This window comes from Catharus ustulatus, chromosome 6 (assembly GCF_009819885.2).
Source record: "Catharus ustulatus isolate bCatUst1 chromosome 6, bCatUst1.pri.v2, whole genome shotgun sequence".
Taxonomy (NCBI): Eukaryota; Metazoa; Chordata; class Aves; order Passeriformes; family Turdidae; genus Catharus; species Catharus ustulatus.
Genome location: NC_046226.1, coordinates 23,369,674 through 23,394,944, shown reverse-complemented (window position 1 = coordinate 23,394,944; position 25,271 = coordinate 23,369,674). Strand labels below are relative to the sequence as shown.

At 40.5% G+C, this 25,271-nt stretch overlaps 1 protein-coding gene across 5 annotated transcripts in view; it reads left to right on the top strand.

Annotated features, from left to right (window-relative positions):
* Positions 1–21,002, top strand: part of TTLL5 (tubulin tyrosine ligase like 5) — a 127,179-nt gene extending 106,177 nt beyond the window's left edge. For all 5 annotated transcript variants that reach the window (XR_004418170.1, XR_004418168.1, XM_033061921.1 and 2 more), the window contains 2 exons: positions 5,486–5,571; positions 15,507–21,002. Coding sequence is in view for 3 of the 5 variants with exons in the window: in XM_033061921.1 (XP_032917812.1) it covers positions 5,486–5,571; positions 15,507–15,547 (127 nt within the window). In the remaining 2 variants the exon portion in view is untranslated. The remainder of the gene's footprint in view (positions 1–5,485; positions 5,572–15,506) is intronic.
* Positions 21,003–25,271: the final 4,269 nt, after the last annotated feature.

Sequence of the window (25,271 nt, the reverse complement as noted above, 5' to 3'; positions counted from 1 at the left end):
TTCTCTACTGGCCAGCAGGGATGTGTATTTGAAGATGCCGGTGAGCTGTGCTCACTTCTTGGCAAAGGAAATGTTTATCCTTGTGAGATGGAATTGCAGCTCCTTGGACAGACTTTACTTTGCTGCATTTTTGTGGTTTCTGCTCTGTGACAGGCAGGAGTGTGGGAAAACCGGAAAAAGTTCAGCACCAAAAATGCACAGAAGGGGGAAAAAAAGCAAAAGATTCCTTCAGAATTTCAGAAAACTAATCCAAGTATTGAAGGCTGCAGGGAGCCGCTCCGGAAATATTTTCCAAGTTGCCTTTCAGTCTCCAGCGTAAGGCTCCAAACCCATTCTTGCCATTCATGGGATCTTGCAGTAACATTTTTTCACTTACATGGAAAACAACAGTGCCTAGCTATATTTCCAGCACACTGAGAGCTGATCGTTTAAAAACTGCTATGTCTTAGACTAATTTAATCCATTCATTGTTGTCAGGAAAAGACCAGATACAGAGGGGAGTGAATGGAGAAAAGCCTCTGTGTCAAAGGAATACAGACTAGAGAGGAAAAAGATGTCTTGCATGTTCCAGACTGTTTTCTACAGTCCCTAATCATTTGTACAGAGTATTTTCAGACACCTTGTGTAGTTTGCTTTCAAAAAAATCCAGTGGTAGAAACTCTGCTGTGTGCTATAAAAATCTGTTTAAGAATCTAGACAACCTTTTAATCAGCTAGTTTCTCCTGATGCATTATCTGAATTTTTCCTTTGTTTCAGCCTGTTGTACCTTGTTCTTCCTTCCTGAACCTTAAACACTTTTTCATGTAAATACTTTCCATCTTTTGAATATCCTTTTACTTCTTGGAGTAAACTAATTTTGCTTAGACTTGTTGAGGTTTTGTTAACCTCAGATAGTAGGTCTACTTGCCAAGTCCTTAATTGTCTTGAATTTACTTGTTTTCTTCAATTTGTCAGAGTGCTTGGACTGTGGCACCCAAAATTGCATTTTTCTGGTGAGACTACCATATCCTTAGGTTATGACATGGCAGATATCCTCTCCATAACATCTTTTTGGCTGCTTCATTTTTCTGTCAGGTCACTTTTGATTTGCTGCCTTCTCTCACTCCCTAATACTTCTTGGCTGCTTTTCTGATCTCTTTCCTCAAAGAGGATCTCAGGGCTATGTATTATTCCTACAAGACTCACTGAAACTAATCCCATTCTCTTGTTAAAACTCTCACATTTCTTTCTTCCCCCATATATTTCAGTAACCCAGACCTCATTTCTGTTTGCTCTTGCACTGCCTGGCTTCTGTTTCACATCTTAATAAAAATCATCTTTTTAAAGCTGTTTCTAGAATTTTCTCCAGAGACAGGACCATGTTGACAAAACTAGAATCAACTTTGTTTCTTTGACCTATATCCTTTCATGCGTTATCAATTCTCTCCCAGCGAGCACACGTGGCTTCCAGAAGAGGAAGAAACAAGAAGTAGAAAACTCAGCTGCAAACAGAATGAGATGCTAAAGATGAGCATTACTGACTAATTAAAAAACTGTCTAGTAACTTGGACACTTTCCTGGTTGAAACATAAAAGAAAAAAGTAATGCAACAGGCAGACAACTCAGTCTTGTCTTTTCAGTTCCTGGCTTCTCTTGTTTTTGTAAAAGGTGGTGGATTGACTTTATAATGGATTGTGCCCAAAGCAGACTCCTTGCTTAAACTAGCAGAGTGGAAAACTGGGGCTTGTATTAAGGTGTAGAAAAAGACTAAGTGGGAGAAATGGTTTAGTATACAGCTCTATGCTGAAATATAGTGCCATAAAATGGTCTCATGGAGCTCCATAGTTTTGATTAAATGTACTCATATCACTAATAGACAGTTTTTGAACAACTAACACAACAAACTCTTTTTTCTTTCCCAGAGTCAGACTCATTCTTTCTCACTGCACATGTTGCTATTGTTATTGACAGGTCTATGAACCATGAAGAGACCTGATGATATTTTGAGATAGAGATCACAGATACAGTATTTATAAGCTATAGGATGAAGCATGTGTTCCCTGGAAGCAGTATTTGGTGTATGGAATCTTCACATTACAGATGACAGCATGCAAAGTAGAAAAATACATTAGCTCAACTCTTCACCAGAGTGGACTGGTGGTAGATGAAAAATCTCTCTGCTTTTAGGAATGACCAAGTCCTAACAAATACACATTTCTGTGCTATCATTCACATAGTAACTTTTCAGAAACCTTCTCTCTGTGACAGTGTCAGGAAGAGTAAGGCTTTGAACAACCTCTGACCATCAAAGAAAACATCTCAGAAAAATTGATCTGTCAATATTAGACCACTGTACATAAGGAGAGGAAATGCTAGGTAGGAAAAAGAAGCATATTGTTCAAGGTGTTATTAGAGAGAGACCAAGAAGATCACCAAGTTTGCTAGCAGTAGACTGGAACATTACAAACTGTTGGGGTTATTGATCAGCTTGGCATAATTTCTTGTACTGAACATCTCTGTAAATGTCATAACAACTCTATTCAGGAAGCCTTTTGAAATAAATCTTCCTTTCAAGTCCCACCACCGCAGCACAAAAATCTTTCTACCATGTTCTCTTTTGTTTTACATGGTGCCAGCAGTAGAAGAGCCAAAGTTCTTTTCTATTGTAACTAGTACAGAAATAGGGTAGAGGGGATCCATTTCTCCAGGGTTCAGGAAATCTATCCCAGAGTGGGGAGGAGTCCTGACTGCAGCTGGACACAGAAGTAGCCAGCTTTTCTAGGATACACTGGCCAAGCCTAGCAAATGTGCCAAAAGCAGATGCTGATCACAGAACGAGCCCTGTAAAACGCTATGGCTCTGTTTTGTATCCTGTCTCGCCCATGCATGAAGTGCCTTTAGTGAGCTGGGTACCTCACACGCATAAACTGAGTGCCCACTGAAAAGAGGACAGGCATCTGAACACACATCTAATAGTTACTAGAACCCCTTTGACTGTTTTGCTACTGCTGTACTGTAGCACACTTGTTTTTTCAGCTCCCGAATATCTGGGTTAATCAGGCTGCCTGACCCTTAGACATTTTTGGCAGCAAAAGCAGTGCATCTGAGAGACATGCCTTGATTTAACACCCTGACACAGCTGCGCTCACTAGACCTGTAGCTCGTAGCCCTTGGCTAGCCTCAGATCATACACACAGATAGGCATGCAGGGGTACCATGTCCAAGAACAACAGAGGAACAAGCCTCCCTGGCTTTGGGTCTTTACATCTGTTGCTGTCCTCTTGTCAAACCTGGCCTTTTTGTGACGTGGATATGTTAGTGTCAGATCTGTCTGGTTCCACTGGACCTTTAAATGCATCTGTAGCGTCCCAGAGATTTTTAAAACAAAGACTTTCAAAATTCAGTCAAAAAAGTATTTCTCTTTCACCTATGGAACAGAAGTTGCAGTCCAATGCTGGGCAGCTTAGTGCTAGTCAAGTACCTAAATTAAGGAAGGTGGTATGAGTTCTGAAGAGGGCTTAGCTGTATAGGAGATAGAAAAGAGCAATGACAGATATTTAAATGGAGGGACAATTGGGACTTTTTTGTTAGTATTCAAGAAGAAGTGGAGAACATAACAATGGATTTCACTGGAGAAGTGGAAGCAAAAACAACACAGACATTAAAAGCAGGGAACTGAGAAAAGGCAGTAGGATTTCAGCCAACCCAAGGAGGAAGAAAGTGGAAAGGGATTACCTCAATTTAAGCAGTGAATATGTTCTGGCACTGAAGCTTCCGTCAAGACAGCACAGAGAGTATGAGGAAGTGAGCTTAGCATGGTGGGAGATCCCAGGAACAGAGCTGAGAATGAGCTCTCAGAATCAGGTGCCTCTTGAAACTGCAAGAATCAAGGTACCCAACGTTGTGGGTAGGCAGAGAAGAAGGGCCAGTCTGTAGAGATAAAGAAATTCTCTGAACAATATAAGGTAGAAGAGTGACTGCTCTCTCTTTTGCTTTTTTATTGTTATTGAACTTTCTGGCATTCTTGATTACTTTTTCAACTACTAGTCTTGTATTATGCTTACAGAAGGGTGAGCTGAATTTGGCTGTCAGTTGTGCTGTGTTAAGGAAGTGGACTAGCTAATTATGAACACGGAACCTCTATGTAATAAGCATAGAGAACCATCTCAGATCAGGGATTATCGGCTCCCAGAAGGACCATGCAATATCAGCACAAAAAAACCCCCATAAGTACAGATCCCAAATTCTCTCCAAGAGACAATAAACACAGAAATAGGCACCTAATTTGACAATAGCATTTCCAATTAAGGCTGACTGAAGTAAGGGGTTGTGGTATGCAGATATATTTGCATCCCTCTCCCTTCATGTATGGACTCAAGTTCATTTCACTGAAATAACTTTTAGCTGTCAGAAACACCTGGGTTACTGGCAACTTGCTGACCTTGAAATCTGGAAGCAAAAGGTTTCAGATAAAACCGTAGAAACTGCACGTGTTTTAACAGTGAATTTCAATTTAAACAGTGAATAACAGTCTGTTAGTTTTCAGGGCATCCCATGGGGATTGGAGATTATGATGCTCTTCAGGGGAAGAGCTGACAGCAGCTGTAACACTGCAGAGCTGAGAGTGAAAAAGGACTCTGGCAGACATGAGCACACACAGAAGTCTGTAGTGTTCAGAAGTGAGTTTAGCTGGAAGAAAGAAAAGCAAGGAAGGATGAGGGAGGAGAGGACAAACCAGGAATATATGGATAATTGTATAGATTTTTAAGGACAGAATAGATTCTTGCTACTGTATGGCTTGCCCTTCTCTTGTGAGTAGACCCAATTTTTCTGTAGGAGAACACGGTCTCGGTTTGGTAATGAATCTTTGTGAGATAAAGTGCAGCTGTAGTCTCCAGAGTATAGTTTTGCTGTAAGTCAGGGGCTGAGATCAATGCAGAAGGATTTGCATAAGGTATCTACTTGAGGAATGGCACCAGATTACTGAAAGTTAGATGCATCCCATGTGTGCATCCCATCTCCCACTTGGAAGATAAGTGAGAAATCTTGGCTAAATGGGCTCTCTCTCCTGAGGCAATATGCAAAGACTTAACTCTTGAATTTAGCATGTTTTGACAGCATGTGCATTTCTGTGCAACAGTTGCTTAATACTTTAATTTAAATCATTGGACTAAGAAGACCACAGCATTACTAGTTGCGATGTATGTTGGTGGTCCAATACAATTTACTATCTTCTTCATTCTTCAGAATCAGCTTCCAAGGCATGTGAGACAATTAAGTGTTTTAGTCACATCAAAGTTTTCCTGGTGGCTTGACTGCTCATTTGTGTTGCTTTGCTTTTTTGGAGTCAGTTGCTGTCACTGCATTTTTCCTACAATGTTCAGGCACAGCTTCATGGTTACAGTCCCAGTGAGATTATGTAAACTTGAGGAATTCTCAGAGACTTTTATTCTTCCTTGCTCTATCAGTTCTTATCTCTGTTTAATTTTGTGGTTTTACCTCTTAGGGTCACCTCCACTGAAAAGCAACTGAACGGATTCCAGAACAACCTTCACAGTTCTGCATCCTGTGAGCCAGGGACATATTCCACAGGTGAGTAACAGTGCCAGAGACCATGAAAGTGGGGATGGGCATGCTGGGGTGCTTTCATCTTTTTCAAGAACTGGCAGGAATAAAACTATCAGCAAGAAGAAACACAGCTGCCTCCTGTACATGTAGTGGTTCCTAGGTAACAGTTTGTGTTCAGCTGTGCAGGGAATTTATACCCCCTGGGATCAAAAAGACTAAACAGAAGGGAGCAAAGGCTGAGTTTCATAGAATTGGGAGACCCCTTAAAATATGGCTGGGGAGAAAAAAAACACCTTGGCTTAAATGGTTCCTTTTTGCTTTAGACTTTGGCTCAAGATGCTCTCTTGTTTAAGCTTGGCCTGTAATAAAGGGCCAGGATATTCTTTAGGTTTTTCTTTGGTCTTGAAGAAAAGCTCTTAGTACAGAAAGACAAAGCTGAGACTTGTGAATCAGCTACATAGTGAAGTCAATCAGTAGAGGTGAAAGTATCAGATAGAGAATCACTGAGAGTTAGAGAAGCAAATCTTTGTCATTCCCTACTGGCTAATTAATTCAAACAGGTTCATCTGCTGATAAGTTCTCAGCAAATGAGAACCCAATCAGTTTTAAATTTATGCAGACTTATAGGCAGGTAGAGCATAGTCCTGTAAATCCATATTAGCTGTGGCTCACAGTAATTTGTGATAGTGCTGTAATGGAATATATGGACACATTAATGCTTTGAAAAATTGCTTTCAATCTTCTGTTTTGCAGTGGTACTGTGAAAACATGATTTAAGTTTTTAAAGTTTTTAGTACAGTATATAAAGCAAGGTTACAACTAAATTTAAAAGTAAATGTAAAAATTGAGTTCTCAATATATTGACAAAACTGGTTTGTTGAGTGGACTCACATGAAGATGTTTGTGTGCTAAATTTTGCCTTCTTTTTCACATTTTCAAGAGTACTGTTACAGTTGCCACCCTGTAATTTTAACCTTTCCAAGAGAATCTCTCTGTCTCCTCTGGATACTGTTGTTATGTGTTTCCATGATAACTGTAGATAGCATTTTGCTATCCTTTGCCATTTCTGTGACTATCTACTCAGTGCATACATGAAGATGGGTGATTATATTAATGATGGCATGCAACAGCCAGAGCTGGAGGAATAATAGAGGCTGGATAACAACTGTAAAGTTCAGAGTAGTCTGTGAATACTTGTAATCCAGTGAGAATTCAGAACTTCAGCTCATGTTTCCTTCTGTAGAACTGGTCTAGCTGCACTGTGCTAAACTACCCTCTGAAGCTGTGAAAAAGGGTTAGCCTGCTATTTAACTAAGAGTATCAAGGCTTAGGTAAAGCCCAGGTTTGGCTAGGGGTAGGCTAGTAGAACCATGGTGGGTGGGTCACTCAAAGCTTCCTTGCTGCTAAAAAAGGGATGTAGCACCAAGAACAGCGCTAGATATTGCCATGATTAAACTAAAGCAAAATGTTTGTTCTTGGAAACTAGAGAGTAATATTTTCTTCAGCTTTCCACCAAGCCCCTGGTATGTGTCAGAGGCTGTTGTGCCCAGTTTATGTGTCTCAGAAATTCCTCTGCAGCAGTAGTCCTTGCTGCAGGAGCAGCTGTTTCTCTTCTTCACTCTCTCCATTGATTGCTTACACTAGGGCCCCGATTTCCCCTCTGCAGCAGTTTACTTAGGGTTACTGTTTCACATGTATTTAGTAACTTAGATATCAACTAGAGAGGTTGGACACACAAGTCATAAAGCAAATCACAGAATAAACTGCAAGCATTTGAAGATAGAAGGCTGTGAAAAGCTGCAGATATATAAGAGGAACCAGGCAGAACCTCTATATAAACACATACAGATGTTCAAAAATGTCTGAGAAGCTTGAATAGGCCTTCTTCTCTAACAGCCTATCTGAGAATAGTTACAGGGCTCTGTGAAGAAGCATAAAGGTGTCATGAGTGATTTTAACCTCAAGCCAGGATGATGCTCAATGGAAGAGAGAGCCAGGCAGTATGGAAACTTTTAACTAGACTGTTCAGAAGACAGTTCATTATTGCTGCAACTGCAAAATAGCAGTTGTAGACACTGTTGTGCAGTTGGCTCAGGCTCTCGAGAACAGATCCTTTGAAATAAAAGGGAAAATAAAAGTCAACATTCTGCAAAGTAGCTCAGGATTCTCAAACAAGCCACCATTACAATGAAAGTAGCCTCATTCTCATTGCATAGAGAGGCAGAAGTTATGGGAGCTGTCTGTCACTGGTGTAATGAGAGATAAAGCAGAGAGCCTCATGACTGTGCAGACAGGAAGCTAAATTTGCAAGATAGCAAATGGGGTAATTTGTAGTGTCTGAAGAGACAAGTTCTTAGCAAAATTTGTGTAAGTTTAAAAGGATTTATTCTAATAAAGAAATACTAAGAATTATACCTCCAGGGACATTTAAATTGCTTGTGACCTGAGTTTTCACTGAACACCCAGCTACTAGTGGGTTTCTGAAAATAAAGCTATTATCACATTGCTTTTTTTATTCTTTTTATTTTTATTTTTTATTTTGAGGGTCCCTCAGCATTACACAGATTGTTTCCTGTTTCATGGAGTTTAGCATGAAACAGGCTGATTTTGAATTAAGGAACCAGTTCTCTTTTCAAAGTCTTCTTCAGAGCATAGCTTTCTGAGTAACTGCTAAGATAAGTACAGTAATTTCACGATTACAAGCTGCACTGACTATAAGGCGCATCTCCGGGTGTTGGCAACATTTGGTTCTTTGTCCATACACAAGCTGTATCTGATTATAAGCCGCTCTGTCGTTCGCAGCGAGGACCTGCGTGCAACAAAGTTGCCAAGTAGAACAGAATCGCGGGATCGCGGGGTTTACTGGCTCGGGTTGGGCCGTGCGGGCACGGGGCTGCCGATGGGGCCGGGTGGCCCAGCTTGGCGGGGCCGCTCGGGGCCGGCCGCCGCTGGGCCGGGCTTGCTCGCCCCGGCTCGGCGCTGCCCCGCGGTGGCAGGCAGGGACGGAGCCCACTCACACCTGCGGCAGCAGCAGCAGGAGGGGAAGGAGCCCCCCTGCTCTGGCGGGGGCAGGAGCCCCCTGCTTCCTCCCCGGGCCACGGGTATGGCATCACGGAGCCTCCACCTCCCTCCCCCACCCCACGCTGCCGGCGTGGAGCCCGCCCCATCGGCCGTGCAGCACAGTAACCAATTTATAACAATCACGAAATGCGGGTTTTACTGGCAGGTGCTTGGCTCAGCACCCTGGCTGGCCCTTCTGGGGTTGAAAATTTCAGAAAATTTTTCACATATTAACCGCTCCTGAGTGTAAGCTGCATTTCTGGGGTAGGAGCAAAATTTTAGTCAAAATGGTACGGCTTGTAATCGTGAAATTACTGTATTGTGGTTGGTTGTTCAGGTCCAGGTTGTCTTTAGGAGGCTATGCTTGATATATGGAGGCTGGGCTTGAATTCAGATGATGGTCAGACTGGTCATTTTTGTTTTACTGTATATTTTAAGAATTCAAGGGTATGGAGACATTTTGCCATGTTTTGCTAGTTTATTTTCCTTTCCTCTCTTGTGGCATTAGGTAAAATAGTGTGTGAATTTGTTTTCTCAAGGAAGTGAAGGTCTAGAAAAAAAAAGATGTCATTTTTTCCACCAGAATTTAGCTTTGGAACAAGGTGACAACAAATACCAAGAAATTTTTGTAGTTATGTGTCAATCTCAGGGTTAGAAATTAATTCTATTTATTATTTTTCATTTATTCATTTATTATTTTTGTTTTGGGGAGATTAGAGAATGAAGAGCACTTTATGAAAATTTAACAGCGTTGTCCCAAGCAGCTTCTCTGTTCCTGACTCTGCAAGGGCCTGGAGATAGGAGCAGTCTAAAAGTATAGTTAACCCCTCAGTGCAGCTGTAGAGTAGATGCTCAAGTTGATTTTATTTGGTTTGGTTTGATTTCCAAAGGTTTAACAGCAACTGTTGAGGTACTGTGTGAATGACACCTGTGTTCTGTAGGCTTTTCTTCATTTGCTGCCAGCTTCTTAAGAGTTTGTGACATTTTGATTTTAAATGCTTCAGAAGACAGAACACCTCTGGGGTTCTATTTTACTATGACAAAAACATAATGTACTAATAAACTATATAATTACAAACAAACATGAATCATGACTAAAATTGGGCAAGACTGGTGCCTGGCTCCAAACTTGACAGGACCTTCATCTTTCCATAATCAGACTGATTAACAGTAATGTAGTTTTATTGTGCTGATGTTTATATTACTAGTGTCCACATAACTTTTCCGCTGTGTCTGCTGAGAGGAGAAAAAACATTAGAATTAGGGGAAGTAAAAATTGATAATATGCATTTGAAGTTTGACGGTGAAGACCACTAATTCCTGCAAAGTCTTGGATTTCTACCTAGTCTGGTTGAAAACATGAGTCCAAAACAAATTTATTTGTATTTTAGTTTTCTGGAGAATTCTTGATGCAGAAAGTAAGTGTCAAAACTCAATCTGAAACTGGAATGAAACTTCTTGAGCTACTTGGTATAGAATTGATTTTATTTCCCATGATTCTCAGTTCTCAGTAGCTCTGCTTAGTTGCAGCGTGATCAACAGTTGTCTGTTTATTTTAGACATTCACCTGCCCCCATATCTGCATGAATGCCAAGTCCAGAAAGTATGCAACTCTTTGAAATAGTGTGTTATCATCTGTAAGGGCTTAAAACTGCATCCTGAACTGCAAAGAGACTAGAAGAATATGGGGATTAATAAAATGGTTTGGATCTAATCCATGTAGAAGGCAGACTGCTATTCTTCTTTTTCTTGTGATATCCTTCTGCTAAGGTGGAGAGCAGTGTTGTGTGTAAGCAGTGTGGTCCAGTATGGAGCAATGAATGGAGCCTGCTTGTAAACCAATGACAGTAACAAGCAGTTTTGTACTTAGGACAGTAATAAGCAGTTTTGTACTTACTCTTCTCACCATCTAGCAAGCTCCAGATTTTGTTTTCATTTTATGGAAAATCTACAAGTAGACTTGTATTTCTGAATTTTTCATATCCAGGATTATTGTATGGACCTTCAAAACAAGGTCATATTATTATATATCTTGTTATTGGAGACTTTAAATTAGAGTTAGCATTGGAGGTGCTAAATCTTGACTGACTGTTGAACATTATTCTTGAAGTGCAGCCACTTTAGATTCCTTTAGCAAGTATGTAAATGTACAAACTTATAAATTGTCCTGGTCCAGAAAAAAAAAGGCAAATAAACACAGCAGGCATATAAACAAGACACATACAATCACTTCATATTTTTTGCCAGATCTAAACAAACAAAAAAAACGGCACAGTTTGGAGATTCTTTTATCAATGAAAATCTCTCAACTATCTTGGAGCATAAAGGGTGGGGATTGGATGTAATATGTACTGTTACCACTGTGCATGGCTTGTGTTAGACTTCCAACCATTTGTTACAGTGGGGTGGAATTCCCAGCTGCCCAGCCTTGTCCAGGCTTCCTCAGCTTCTGCCAGGTTCCCTGCAGCCTTGGAAAGCAGTAGATTGTTGAACACCAATGTATTTATTTTTATGTTGTTACCACATTCCCAGGAGGAACCTTGACTATGATTTCAGCTGGTCTCACCACACTGTCCAAATCCTTCATCAGGAGCAGCTGGGAAAAGAAATCACTCAGGTTTCTACACAGCACATTGCTGGTACGCTGCCTCCCTCTCACTAATCCTGTTAATTCCAGTCTTCATTTGCCACCCTCCTGGTTCTCTGTGTTGTTGCTGTGACTGACTGCACAAATGGTCTTCACTTTAAAAGATGACCTTGAAAAGGGCACCTCGGGTAACCTCTACCTCAGACTACTTTGACAGGCACAAGGTATCTTATGACACAAAAGAGAAACTTTTGATGTCACCTCATTACTTATCCTAGTCTGGGACTGGAGTCAGGACGAGCTCTTCCACATAAATCCTTTAAGAACCACCTGTCTGGCTGAGAAGCTCTGGGTGGATCATCGAAGAGGGAGTTCCTGCGTGATACCCAGCACTTTGTATCAAACTTTTCTGGTGTGGTCTCTTGCCCTGCATATAGCCTTTGTTAACAGCAGTTCTGTCAGTATCTCTCTGTAGTGCTGTCTCCATGCAGAGAAAGGATCATTGAGAAACAGAATCATACTTTTATCATATTTTGGAAAGCAGTGGAGCTTGAGTTGAATCCTACTATTGTGCCTCCCTTTTTGGGAGAGCAAAGAATCAGTTACAATGGAGGATATTTAGTTGCACGTTTCTTTTTACAGTTATCTTCCTAAAGCCATTGGTTTTTTTATGCATCACAAAAACATCCTGAGTAATTTCTCTCTTACCCCTACAGACTTCCACAGTTTTATAAAGAGGGCCCACAGGAAGGGGGTAAAAATAATTTCACTCCCTGCTTTAGTTGATGTATCAGTCCCAGGTCAGATAATGACACACAAGCCTGTAGTACCAGATGTGTGAGAAGGGTAAAGAGGCTTTCTTTTTATCCCATTTCTTAGTACCATTTGGAGGAGCAGGGAACCATTATCTTATGACTAACAATGAGCAAATATTGATGTTTCAAATCAGTACCTTTAAAATAGATACGAGTTATGAACAGGACATGACTGTGTTTGAGTTTACCCAGTTCTGAAAAAAAGTGTATGTAAGTCTCAGCGAGTGTCAAGTGCTGCCAGAAGCAGCGTTCCAGGCCTTTCTGAGATGATGTTAAGAAGATAATTTCCAGCTCAGCCATTGCCTCTCAGATAGAACTGAGAGTCAGTGTTCACTTCTAATCATCAGAAATTATGTTTATTCCTTGTGAGAGGCAGGTTGCTCTCACATCTTTACTCAACCTTTTGCCTTTCTTTTATGAAAGGAAGGAGCTTTTTCCTGTTGGTGCTGATCTCATGCCACTGAAAGGACATTCCACATCTCAGGACTCTTCCTGAGAAAGCAGGAGAAAATAGAACAGTCTTTAGAATGAGCTTTCTTGTCTAAGAGCTAGAACTCAGTTTGAATTTTAGGAGCCTTCATTTCTGACAAACTCTGAAGCAGGATAAGTGATGATTGCAGGCAGTTGGCATTTTTGCCTCATGGAGGCTGGACATTGTTTGTTCTCAGTAGTGAGGTGACGGCGAACTGCCTGCGTTTCCTTGCTGTGTTGGAAATGTTGTTCAAGATCAGGTGTGCAAAGACAGGGGAGAGGTTATATAATACTTTGGCTGCTTCTGTCTCACATCTGGTCCTTTGGTGTTAAGCTGCCTATAGAGGGGACACCTTTGCCCATCCAAATTGGATTTTGTTTTAATCTGACATCGTTTTATTGAGGCTAAAATAGAAGCCAAAATGTGTGTGAATAGGCTAAAATGTGTGTCTGAAGTTATGAAATGAAACGTGGGGAAGAGCCAGAGAAGAGAGAACCACAGTGAACCTGGGAGTAGAGAGGTGACTAAGAAATCAGAAAGAAAGGTGTCAATACAGGAGGGCATTAGCAGTTGGGATGAGTGTGTGGTAAGTGTCTTTAACATGGGGAGCAGGAAGGCTTATGCTGACTTCCACTGGTGTTTCTCTACTTGTCAGTGAGTCTGCTTACTGCTTTCTTATGCAGGAAGACTTCTCGGGAATACAGTTGTACGTACTGTATGTAGTTGTATGTGTATGTATATCATGACATTCACATCACACTCCCCACACACACTCAGACATCCACACCTCCCCACCCCCAAGAAAATTTTCGTGATTTGGAACTGCTGCTTTCCCTTGCCTTCCTGGTCCAGCAAGTCAGGCGGAAATTGTGCCCAAAATATGGGAGAGGGAAGGCTGGCTTTCTGTTGTCAGCTGTCCTGGCTTGCTACTAGTGTCAGTCACACACAGATAAAAATAAACCCTATTTATTTATTGCCTTTCTTATTTATACTATATATTATCACGAGAATGCTGGGCATAATTCTAAGATCAGAAATTCATTCTGGGATAAAAAAAAAAGTCTGAATTTCTTGGATAATCTTAGTTTTTCAGGGAGAAAGGAAGTTCTTGTTTTCAACACTAGGTTCAGGAGACTTCAGTATGCTGCTCAGTTCTCCCACAAACTTTCTGTGGGTAAGATGAAAAAGTCCAAACTAGCTGTAAAAAATGTTAGCATGAGTTCCTGACCCAATACCGTCATTTAGCCTTGTGCTCATCTCTGTCTTACTCCTGCAGCTTGGAAACACAGCAGATTATGTGCTGGTTTGTGAGCAAGGCTATGTACATCTGTGCTGGGAAAGTCTATGTAGCACTGAATATTAGTGTGCAGATATCTCTTAAATGACTTTATGCAACTCCTTTGATTTTCTTGTGACTCAGAATCATATCCATAAAAGAGAGGTAATCCTTTTCTTCCCACTGTGACTGTTCTGAGTTTTTGAGGTACAGTCATGGATGACATAATAGTGTGTAAACATGTGGACAGACACAGGGCAGATAATTTGACACCTGGCAGGCAGATAATAAAGGAGGCTCATATTGTTGTATGTGGTGATTCACTGCAATGACTCTTTATCACTGGAGACAATCAACCCTAAATGTTGGCTTCTGTTAGCAATGAGCTCTTTTTCTGTTCCCCCTATTCAACCAGAACCTTAATCTACTCAACTACAAGGAGGTGGAATGCTCACCAGTAGCTTTGAAGTGATAAAACTTCAGAGAATTATATACATTAATAATTATGAAATTACTGAATTGGCAACGAGCTGCACTCTTGTTAGGAATTTACATATTTACTTGTCGGCATAGGAATGCCCCTCTCTGTGCTGAGTGCTCAAGGTAATCATACAAGAACTTAAGAAAAGTGATTTTAACTCAGTTCGTGACAAAAGACAAACTGTGCTATACATTTCTGTATGAATAGGAAGGCTCAAACATCTTCAAAACAGGAAAATCAGGTTGAAGTTGGCTGCCTTCTCTCATGTGCCTTTGTTTCCTTAATTTCAGCATATTTCCAAAGGATACGTTTCTGGACTGGTATGCTATCTTAATGCACATGGTTGACAGTTTGGTTCCTAAATCACTTTTCAAACTTTCTGTGCAGTGACATAGCTGGCAATTTCACTTTCTAAACATCTTTCCAGATCCTCTCTGCTCTGTGATGTTTGGCTCTATGCTGGACTTTGAAGGAGAGGATATTTGCTTTAAATATAGCAATATTTTTAATAAACAGCTCTCAACAAATGTCACTCATGTTTAGGAGAAAGCTGATGTGCCAAATACACAGGACAAGCTTTACCTACTAGATTTTGCTGTAAAATGCAAGCTGTCCAAAATAAACTTGGTACATTTCTAAGTGTTTCGGATTTTTCTTTTTGAAGAGCTGTATAAGGATGTTTAAGTAAAAGAAGTGAAGATTTGACACTTGACAAAAGACATTGATATTTTCCCATAATGTGCCTAAGTGGTTAAATGTTGTAGTTATGTAGAAGTCAAAACTGTATTTTTGTACTGATGGGGGAGGAAAGGTCTAAATTCCGTATTCCCATTTTGTTTCTTTTTAAAATCAACGTTTTCACACCCCTAGCTCTCCTGCACCAAGGTCCTCAGCATGTGTCCCATGCAAGCAAATGAGTAAAAGATCCAAAGAAAGAGAGAAAGCATACTGATATATGGGAGAAAGATTTAGAGGAGGGTGCATGTGAGGAGATGAGTCACAGGAGTCAGAAGCAAGAGTGAAGAAAGTATTCTGGTGCTTGAAAAGAATACCAAGAGTACTTCTCCACACACTAGCTTACTAAGTTAGGTTTTGTTATACTGGTCTGTGATCTCATCTATTGTGGCAAAGAGGTTGTGTGATAGGGACACCCATGTTTCTGGTGATGGCTGAGATTTGCAGAACAGTGCAGTAGCTTTCCCCACAAAACAGTCCTCCATGATTACTTGAAATCTATGAGTAAAAAAAACCTTTGGTTTTTTTCCCAGGTTCTGCTCGCAAAGAAGGATTATCACAGAATTCCAGGTGAGGAATCCCAAGATTGTTTCGAGTGTGGGACAAAGGAAGTAGCAGCAGTGGTGACTTCACACCATCACATTCTCATATCAGCCAAAAAAAGAGAGAAGAGGAGGCTTTGGTGAGAGAACAACCCACTGAAAAGAGTATCTAAACATCTGTGAAAGCAGATTGTGGTGATAGACCTGCAAGTGGAGGTGAATGAGTGCTTCTGAAAGCTTCTGCTGCTGAGTCTTTGTCTCTTCCTTCCATTTCTTCCTGACCACTAACTGTGTGAGAACTTTTTCTGTAAGACATCTTTCCTGCAGCTGTTCTTCCTAAAGTCCAGGTTTGAACATAAAGTCTCACTTTTGCTCAGCCATTTCAATCTGTTCTAGTCTGGTAATAGCCAAGATTCCATGCTTTCATCACATGGCAACCATCAGCAGAGAAAAATATTCGAACATGCGACTGGAGATGTCTGTGTTGGTTGTCATCTTGAATTTTGGCACAGAGCCATAGAAATTAACAGTTCAAATAAAGTAATTTCATTTGTTTGTTTTGGTTATAATTTCAGTCATTAATTCACACACACGAAATATTTGCTGTTGTTATACTGGACAGGATTTTAAATCTGTCTTTGTTTCCCTGTGGTATACTTGTATTCTGTGTGGCTTATTTTGTATTTTGATTTCTGTTTGTTTAGACTCGGTAAAGTTTTTAATTGGCTGATGTTTTCAGACCTAGGCTTGAACCCTAAGGCCCAGGTGGCTCTTATCAGTTGCAATAGTGTCTTGGTGAAGCACTCCAGTTAAAATTTGCCTAGTGTTATGAAAATTAGTTTGTTTGTGTTAGAAAACAATGTCAGCAGCTGGAAATTGTATTGGAGAGAAGATCCATTCATCCTTAGAAATGAAAAGGAAGCAGCTTCAGCTCTGACTCTTTGTTGGTGCCAAGTTAAAGGAAAACTCAGTATTTTGCAACTTCTGCCTTGTCCAACAGCAAGGGGTGTGACTGATAGTTCTCAAAGGTGAAAAATCTTTTATTGCTTGTATCAGAGTCTTCCGAGATTGGAATCAACATCCTGTTTGATCTCTTTTCTTACTCTTCTTTCTTCTGTCTTTCCTATTTTATATAGTCAGTGTTAAGAGATCACTCAAATGTGTTGACAAGTAGATAGAGATCAACCCAAGGGACTGACAGAAGAAACTGTATCAGAGAGGGAAGGTGTTTTCTCTTGAAATATTTGTGTTGACTCTTGGATTCCACTTATTTTTTGTCACTCAAGATCAGATAAATTCTGAGAAGGTTAAATAATTATGTTCATACCTTATTAGTTTCACCATCACTTGCTTCAGGCATGAATTCATAGGACAGAACATGCATTTTTCTATTTCTGGTACACTCACGCACGTGACACACTGAATACTTCACTTGTCCAAAATGCAACTCTCTGATACAGCTGTTCCTTCATTAGCTAATCTTTCATTTCCATAAGACAGTCACGATCAAGTTGACTCTTTACATTTTTGTTGGCTCATGATTAGTGAAAATTTAGTAGCAGAATTTGTTACATCAGACTTGTGCACATTCTCAGCAGCTGTGGGCTTCAAGACCACAGACCTTAGGTCTGTCTTCTCACAGCCTACTCTGCTATGCATGGTATTGGCTATCACCTCCAGCCTGGTCAGAGGGGCTATTTCCATATGAGATTTAGCTTCAGTAACTAACAATTCCATTCCTTTCTTTCTCCCAAAGCATCTGAGTTATCCTTATTCCACAGGGTTTTAGGATTGAGTAGCTGTAGGATATACATCCTTGTGGACCTCTCATCTGCTTTTGTTCTCTAGTTGGTTCAGGTTATCATAGCCACTGCTGAATGCTGTAGAAGGGTTTGTAGGATAGAGATTTAGCTAGGTCAGGAAAGGTGGTTGTCTTATAGGAATCACTGTCAGAAGCAACATTCTTACATCTTTGTCAAGAAAATTACCAATTAGTGCTGGCTTATTGTGAGCACAGGTGAATTATTTTGTCAGCTTTGCAAGTATCACACCCACTCATTTTGGGATAAAGATTTGAACTTAGTTACAGACATTTTTCCTGAACTTCTTTGAATTGCATTTCAGATGTAGCCAACCCCCACATCTGTAACTGTGATGACTTAGTAGCAGTATATTAAATATCCTGTCTCTAAGATTTTTTAAAGATTCAGGAAAATGCACAGTGTAGTGTAAGACCCTTATTTTGAAGGGATTCATTTTGTCAGGAGCAGTGAAGACTTGCTTCCTTTTACCTGAGAAAATTTTTCTCATGCTTCTGACAAACAAAAAAAAATCAACCCAGGAGTATCAAGACTTGTCCTTTACCTGAAGCCAAACACCTAGACCCTGAATTCCTTTTTTATTCTCAGGATGTGCTCATCCAGAGCATGAAATGACATAGCAGTATTCCTTTGTCTTGGGCATCTGCTGATCCCATCTCTGAACACATATGCTGATACACTGGGAGTATGTGCAATAGAGAATCAGGAACACATTCTGTGACTCCAGCCTCTGTTTTTTTCTATCCCCCTGTACTCTTCAGCCTGGAGTCCATATGTCTTTGTACCTGGTGGGTACTGTGTACTGAAGGGTAACATGTATTTTGTCTCTTTGCAGCGCTGCTACCTCTATGTCTGTCCCTTTCCATAAGCCTCTCAGTGCTGCAGTTAAGAGATTCAGTGGGAAAGCATAGAACTGTTTCCCACCCATCCTGGGAGAGAAGGCATTTTACAGGAGTGTTTTCTTCTACAAGGGAGGGAAGTAGAATAGCAATCCATTTTGGATATATAATAGTTGCACAATGGGAGTACAGTTATATGTGTTCCTCAAGTGTGGTTTATTTTTTCTCTGTATCCATCAATGGTTCCATCAGAAGTGTCCTTCTTCACTGCAAGAAAATTACCAATAGAAAGCCCTAACAATCATTCAGCATCTATTTCAGTGATGACAGTGAATAATGTAATCAAAGGATCCCCCTCTTCTGTGATGTTTGTATCACTTCTAAGTTACAGAGCCTGATCTAGTCTCAGAGAATCAGACTTATTAGTCTTGAAAGCAGTAATGTGCACATCAGAGTCCTGGGGGCTGGGCTAATGAAGAGTTCATGCAGGATTTTGTGCTGTTTTTTAGGTGATGAGCATACCACGACATAAAAATTAAGGGTAGGAATATTAGATTCTCTTCTTTTCAGATGAGCTGACTTGTGCTCAATACACGAAGTATCAAGTTTCCTTTTAACAATGTTTTATCTTGACCTTTAAAGCAGACTCACAAGGCATGTGAGTGCCATCAGTGGGAGATCATGTTGTGACCCTGGATAAACCACTTAGTCTTGGATGCCAACAAGATGGACTGAAATTTCTATTCTCAAGACTAGGTATGTTTTTGGACAATCATGATTTGTTGGAAGTGCTCCTCACTATGATGCCTGCAAGGTCAACAGATGTATCTGCGATATGGGTTCCACATTGTGGAAGGAAGTTTTGGTATCAAGAGCTTTGTTTACTAGTAGAAATCTCAGTGTTGTGCCTTTTCCTCATAACAGATACTCTCCATATGCATGGAGTTGAGAGGGTGGCAGTGCTAGACCATTCTTCTTTACTGGAGGAGCTCATTGATCCACAGATGACTTTAGAGAACAGCTTTGGATTCTCAGCATGCATTCTCTAAGGCTTGTAGCTTGTACTTATACAACACTTCCAGTAATTTTGGATTATTTGCTGGAAACAAAAGCAGTCTGGCTCCCGTTTTATTTTGTAAGATTTACTTGATAAAACTGCCAAGGACCTTTTTCCTTAGTCAGTCCTATACTTACTGATAATCCTGGGCTAACTGTTTGAATCTGGATGAGTTATTTGCTGGTGTATAAATAGTAAATGGCTGATGGATTCTCTTCAAATTATTTCCTTCCTGAACACATTATTTTTATGGTTCTGTCGTGAGTTTCTTCCAAAAGAAGCTTCTGAGCTTTACTTAAATCTGGATCTGGGCTTTTTTTCCTTCTAGAGCTGAGACATCCTTGTTCACACCAAACATCAGGACAACCTAATTTAGCTTTACAGAACTGAGATTGCTTATACTGACAGCTTAACAACCATAGTTTTCTTTGTGCTGAAAGTGGTTAATTGGAAAAGAGATAAGGAAGGATGTAAGGAAGAAGTTGAAAAAGGAGTAATTGTTCACTATCATGCCCACTATAAGTAGGAGCATTAAATGAAACTAACAGATGGAAGTTTCAAAGAAATAAAATCAATAAAGTAGGGGGAGATGGCAACCTTTTTCCACTGTATGCATTTGACCTATGGAATTTCTTATTACAAAATGTGAATACAAAAAAGAGTATGTGGTTTGAAAAGATAAGTACACAAATCCGTGAAAAGTAATCTGTTAGGGCATATTAAATATTAAAACTGAAAACCAGGAAGTTTCTAAGACTTTTCAATTTACTATTCTGGGGAAATCTCGCAATGGGCTGTTCTAATTTCTAACTTGTGCATCAGGCATGGGCTGTTGACCTCTGTCCAACAAGAGCTAGGCTATGTGGTCTTGTCGTCAGACTTTGTATGGTTTTTTTATTTTGACAGTTGTAGTATGGACTATTAGAATAGCCAAGACAAAGCTGCTTTGATGACAATGGCATGTTCCACCAGAATTCATACTGTGGTGTTGAGTTTTCTTAAGAAAAGTGTCTGTTGCTGACATATGCCAAGTTGTCACATGCAACTTGTCTATGCTTTCACATGGGTGGGCACTACAAATATTGCAGAACTTTTCAGAATGATGAAACTTTTAAAAGAACATAAGGGACACCAAGATCCACCTCTAGACAAATTGGGATTTTGGGGGAAAGTAGGTTGCCATGTGGAAGTCATAATACAATTCTTGTAAAGGGTTAATCGCATAAATATGGGAAGAAAAACTTTCCACTAACTGCAGCTTTTAAGTTATCTTATTCATACACATTTCACTCTTTGCCATCTTTGTCTTCCAAAGAGTTTGAGTGCAGAGCATCTTCAAGGTGAATGTGTCCAACCACAGCATGTCTCAATGAGCCTGGTAACTTGTTCCTTCCCACTTTAGAACACTGCTGTCCTTTTCCAAAGAATGAAGGCTCCCTGCTGACTTAGCGATGAGTAGTTAGGAAATGCAGACTGATCTCAAATTGTGGATTCTGAGTCTTCCGTTGCAGCTGTAATGCAAGAGGACAACTCCACGGAACTGAAGGTGACAACACCAAGTCTGCCCTGAGGAGCCTGCTCTATTACCTTACCAAAAAAGGATTTTATTGGCCCTCATTGAAAAGGAGTTTTCACTGCTGTTTTGAATTAAAAGGAAAGAATCACTGATCGCTGTGGAGACCCTGGTATGAAGCCTTTGTGAGTGGTATTCAGTGAATCATAGTGGTTCCCAAGGGAAAAGACTGTACTTAACAGGGCCTCTTCTCTACAAGTCCACGCCTACAGCACAGACAGTGAGCTTGAGAAATCTTCTGTTCTTTGAAAAGAGGTGGCTTCTTTATCTGACCTCTCAGACAATCAAATTTGCCTTAAAAAGACCAAATTTGATGCAATTAAGAATTTAGGGGCTGTTAAAAATGTATAAATGTATCTTTTATTAACAAAATTTTTATAATTTGTTTGGGGCAGGTGAAAGAGGTGCTGTTATCTCTAAAAACAATTTCAACACTTTATTTGGCATTTTGCCTTCTGTGGTTCTGGGATATGAAACAGAAGACAACCCCAGAACATTAGTTCAATTTGATGGCCCTGCAAGAATATTATAGAAAATTTTACTTCACCATAGTTAGAGCAATGGTAAAGTGTAGTCTTCTTTCCCCACACAAAGGGGAAACAAGTTACAGTGATCAGTGTAGTTATCTTCCAAAGTCATAAAATCCCCCCAGAAATATTTTGGTGTTATTGAGCTGATCCCTTATCTTGGGTATTATCGTGTCAAAGTTCGGGAGGGAGTCTTTGAAAAGTTTCTGTACTGACAAGTCAAAATGCTTGACTGTCATCACTCCCTCATTCTACTATAAAACTGTTTTTTCCTGAGTTTTTTCTTCTTGGGGAGGAAAAACAACAAGGGACCTTTTCCGTGCTGTTTCCTGTAATTGTTGTATAGGATTTATCTCATGGTTTTCATGTGGTTTTGCCTTATTTACATGATCTTCTGAAAAAGTTATGCTGTGTCAGATATATGTAATACACCTAGGATGTCTTAATCCAATGCAGATAGAGAGCTGTGAATCTGCTGGAAAGTTTTAGGCATCCCATTGGTGCCACTGCTTACATTACTAATGCTTCCAGTTGCATGATGCTTCCTCCATTCCATTCAATCTGGGGTTATTTTCCTTCCTGAAAGTGTTTTATCCATTATTACTAATTCCAGAAATTCAATGTGGAATACATTTTGTCTGTGATACCAGCCTGGACTTTTTTTTCCTTAGCCACAGACCTACAAAACTCGTGTCTCCATATGTGTAGTAAAACTTTATTTTGAAAATTATCTAGGAATAAGGATTGGTGGTTCCCTCTGCTAAATTGTGGCCTAGGTATTTTGAATAAAGGCAGGTAAAATTGACAAAAATGAAGATAATTTAAAATGTGTATTCAGCACAATGTAACTGCTGCCACGCTATACTTCCCTGCATCTCTTTTCTTTTGTTTCTCTTTGTGTTGTTTGGGTTTTTTTCCAGTTCTTCAGATTAGCATGACAGAGCACTTAGCATGGTAGTATCTAAATGAGATCTTCACATCCTGAAGTGTACTTAGAGATTATTGTAGCAAGTCTCTTCTGAGGGGGCAGACATCAAATTTTGTCATGCAAAGCAGCTTGTTGCAAGCTGGATGTCTTTCAGAGACTCTTGTTGTGAGTCAGACTGTCTGCTACTGCTTTCCTCTGCAAGTGTAGTTTCTTACAAATCCTTGAAAATAGTGGTTTTCTCCCAAGCTTCTAGTCAACCTCCAAGAGGATTTCAGCACTTCAAAAGGTCAAAATTTTGTTTCAAGAAAGGGACAGAACATGGTTACCATGATATTCCCCAGTCGTTACACTACATGCATTGCACAAATCCTGTAAGATTTGCCCCTGGCTGCACAGCAAATCTTTGTTTTGTCTGCTTCCTGAAGAGAATAACTTCAGGAGAAAAAAGAAATCCTTCCTGAAAAATGTCAGGAAATCTGGTTTGATATGACCCAGCTGGTTTCTTTCATCAAGTGATGCATATGCACTGGCCATGATATATTATTATAATGCCTCATTTCTGAATCTGATGAGTGAATATTAAATAGCTAGTGAGAAATGGCTGAGTGTTGGCAGACCTGAAAAGGGAAGTCCACTTTGCCTTCTGCAATACACCTAATGCGTGTGTGTTAATTTTTTTCCTGTATTGGCCCCATGTGGACAGCAATGAGGTATCTTCTTCCTTTTCTTCTGTCACACCTGAAGGATGGGTTGCCATCCAGAGGGACCTGGACAAACTCAAGAAATGGGGCCATGGGAACCTGGGTTTAACAGGATCAAGTGCAAGGTGCTGCACCTGGGCCAGGGCAACCCTGGTAAAATTGCAAGCTGGGGAATGAACAGATGGAGAGCACCCCTGCTGAGAGGGACTTGGGGGTGCTGGTGGGTGAGAGGCTGGACATGACCCAGCCATGTGAACTCACAGCCCAGAGAGCCAAGTGTGTCCTGGGCTGCATCCAAAGCAGCGTGGGCAGCAGGGCCAGGGAGGGGATTCTGCCCCTCTGCTCTGCTCTGCTCCGTGAGACCCCACCTGCAGTGCTGTGTGCAGCTCTGGGATCCCCAGCACAGGAAGAACAGGGACCTGTTGGAGTGAGTGCAGAGGAGGGACACCAAGATGATCAGAGGGATAGAGCATCTCTCCTGTGAAGACAGACTGAGAGAATTGGGTTTGTTCAGCTTGGAAAAGCGATGGCTTAGGAGTGACCTAACTCGGCCATTCCGGTACCTGAAGGGAGCCTACAAGACAAAAAGACTTTTTACAACGTCATGTGTGACAGGACAAGAAGAAATGGATTCAAACTGAAAGAGTAACTTTAGATACTAGGAAGAAATTCTTTACTGTGAAGTTTGTGAAGCACTGGAACAGGCTGCCCAGGAAAAATGTGGATGCTGGAACCCTAGAGATGTTCAAGGCCAGGCTGGATGAAGCTCTGAGCAACATGGTGTCCTTGTCCATGGTAGGGAGTTGGAGCTACATTATCTTTAAGGTTCCTTCCAACCCAAACCATTCTGTGATCTTTCCTAGTCAGCTAAGTGGAATGAGAGGCAAAGAATATCACCCTGCACAAAGATCACAAACCTCCTGAAAGAGGGAGAAGTAAGTCTTTGTCTTCAGAAGTTACCACTTGGTATTGCTTGGTTTAAGTTAGCAGTAGCAGCATAAACCAGCATAGGGGACAGAGTTTCTGCCTGGAAGCTGTTGACTAGGTTTGCAGGATGTGGGGAACCAATAATGGCGGGGGGGGGGGGGGGGAGAGGGAGGGAGTGGAGGAGTGGTTTGCCATAAACCGCAGCTGTAAAGAAGCCATTACTCATTACTACACAGAAAGGTCCTTATCCATAAGTGTATTTTTCATTAAATACACTTAGGCCAGTAGTGGAAAGGGCCCAGCTGCTTGGTTGAATACCTTCAGACCATCTCTGCATCTTCCTAAGAAACCTAGCCCTATAAGGGTGTTATAAAGCAGCCAAGTAACTGTGATCTTTAATATTGAAAATTGGTCTTTCCTGGAAGCACACTGTGACATCTGAAGTGCTGTACCATATTCTTTCTGTAATTATGGGCATAAGTGGCATCTCAGATGCATTACTGTCATTTAGAGGGGGGCAACCATTAATTAACAGTTTTCGTTTGCTCTGTTTCTTGTTGTTACACCAGAATTCATTTCTAAGACAATCTATTTCGTAATGAGTAAACTGTCTCGTCTCTTCTGTGTTGACTTGTTGAATGATAAAGGATCTTGCATTTGTATCTGTCAGTTCTGAAACTGCATAAGAAATTAACCAGGATTCAAATTAATTCCCTGTATACAAAAGAAAATACTGGTAAAGCAGAGACCTGAAAGTCCAGGTGTACTTTAACTAAATGTAGTAATTTTACACAGCTTTTGACCAATCTTTCTACTGATTTTGAATGTAAAAATTAATAGATGTTATTTTTAAATAATTAGAAGGTATATTTGCATCCTTGCACTATATCCAAGTTGCTGCTGTTGTTCTAAACCACAATTAATGTAAGCTACAGGCAGCCAATAAGACCACAAAGTAGTATAGTTTTCTAAGTGTGTAGATATCATACTGTTGACTCCATATGTATTGAAAGCTGTATTTTCATTATTGGCTTCATTGCCTTTCAATCACCTATTAGCAAAGACAAGCCAGTGCTAGAGTGACGTTCTTTTGTATGCCACTAGAAACACTTCTCGTGGGCATAAAACCTTTTCTGCACAGTGGAGCTGGCTCTAGAGCTGCATTGTGGTCACTGTGATACTCAACCTCCCATGCACTGGACTTGGGATCATACTGAAGACATCTGCCTCCTAAGACATTGCAATGGATACTTGTCATGGGATGGCTGGAGCGATTGCCTTTACGAAGAAACCTGAGCCAGACCTCCTGTATGTTTGTTCTGGTGAGGACATTCTAGTCACAGATCAGGAAAGCTTCAGAGCAGCAGAGAAAGAAAAGGATCTG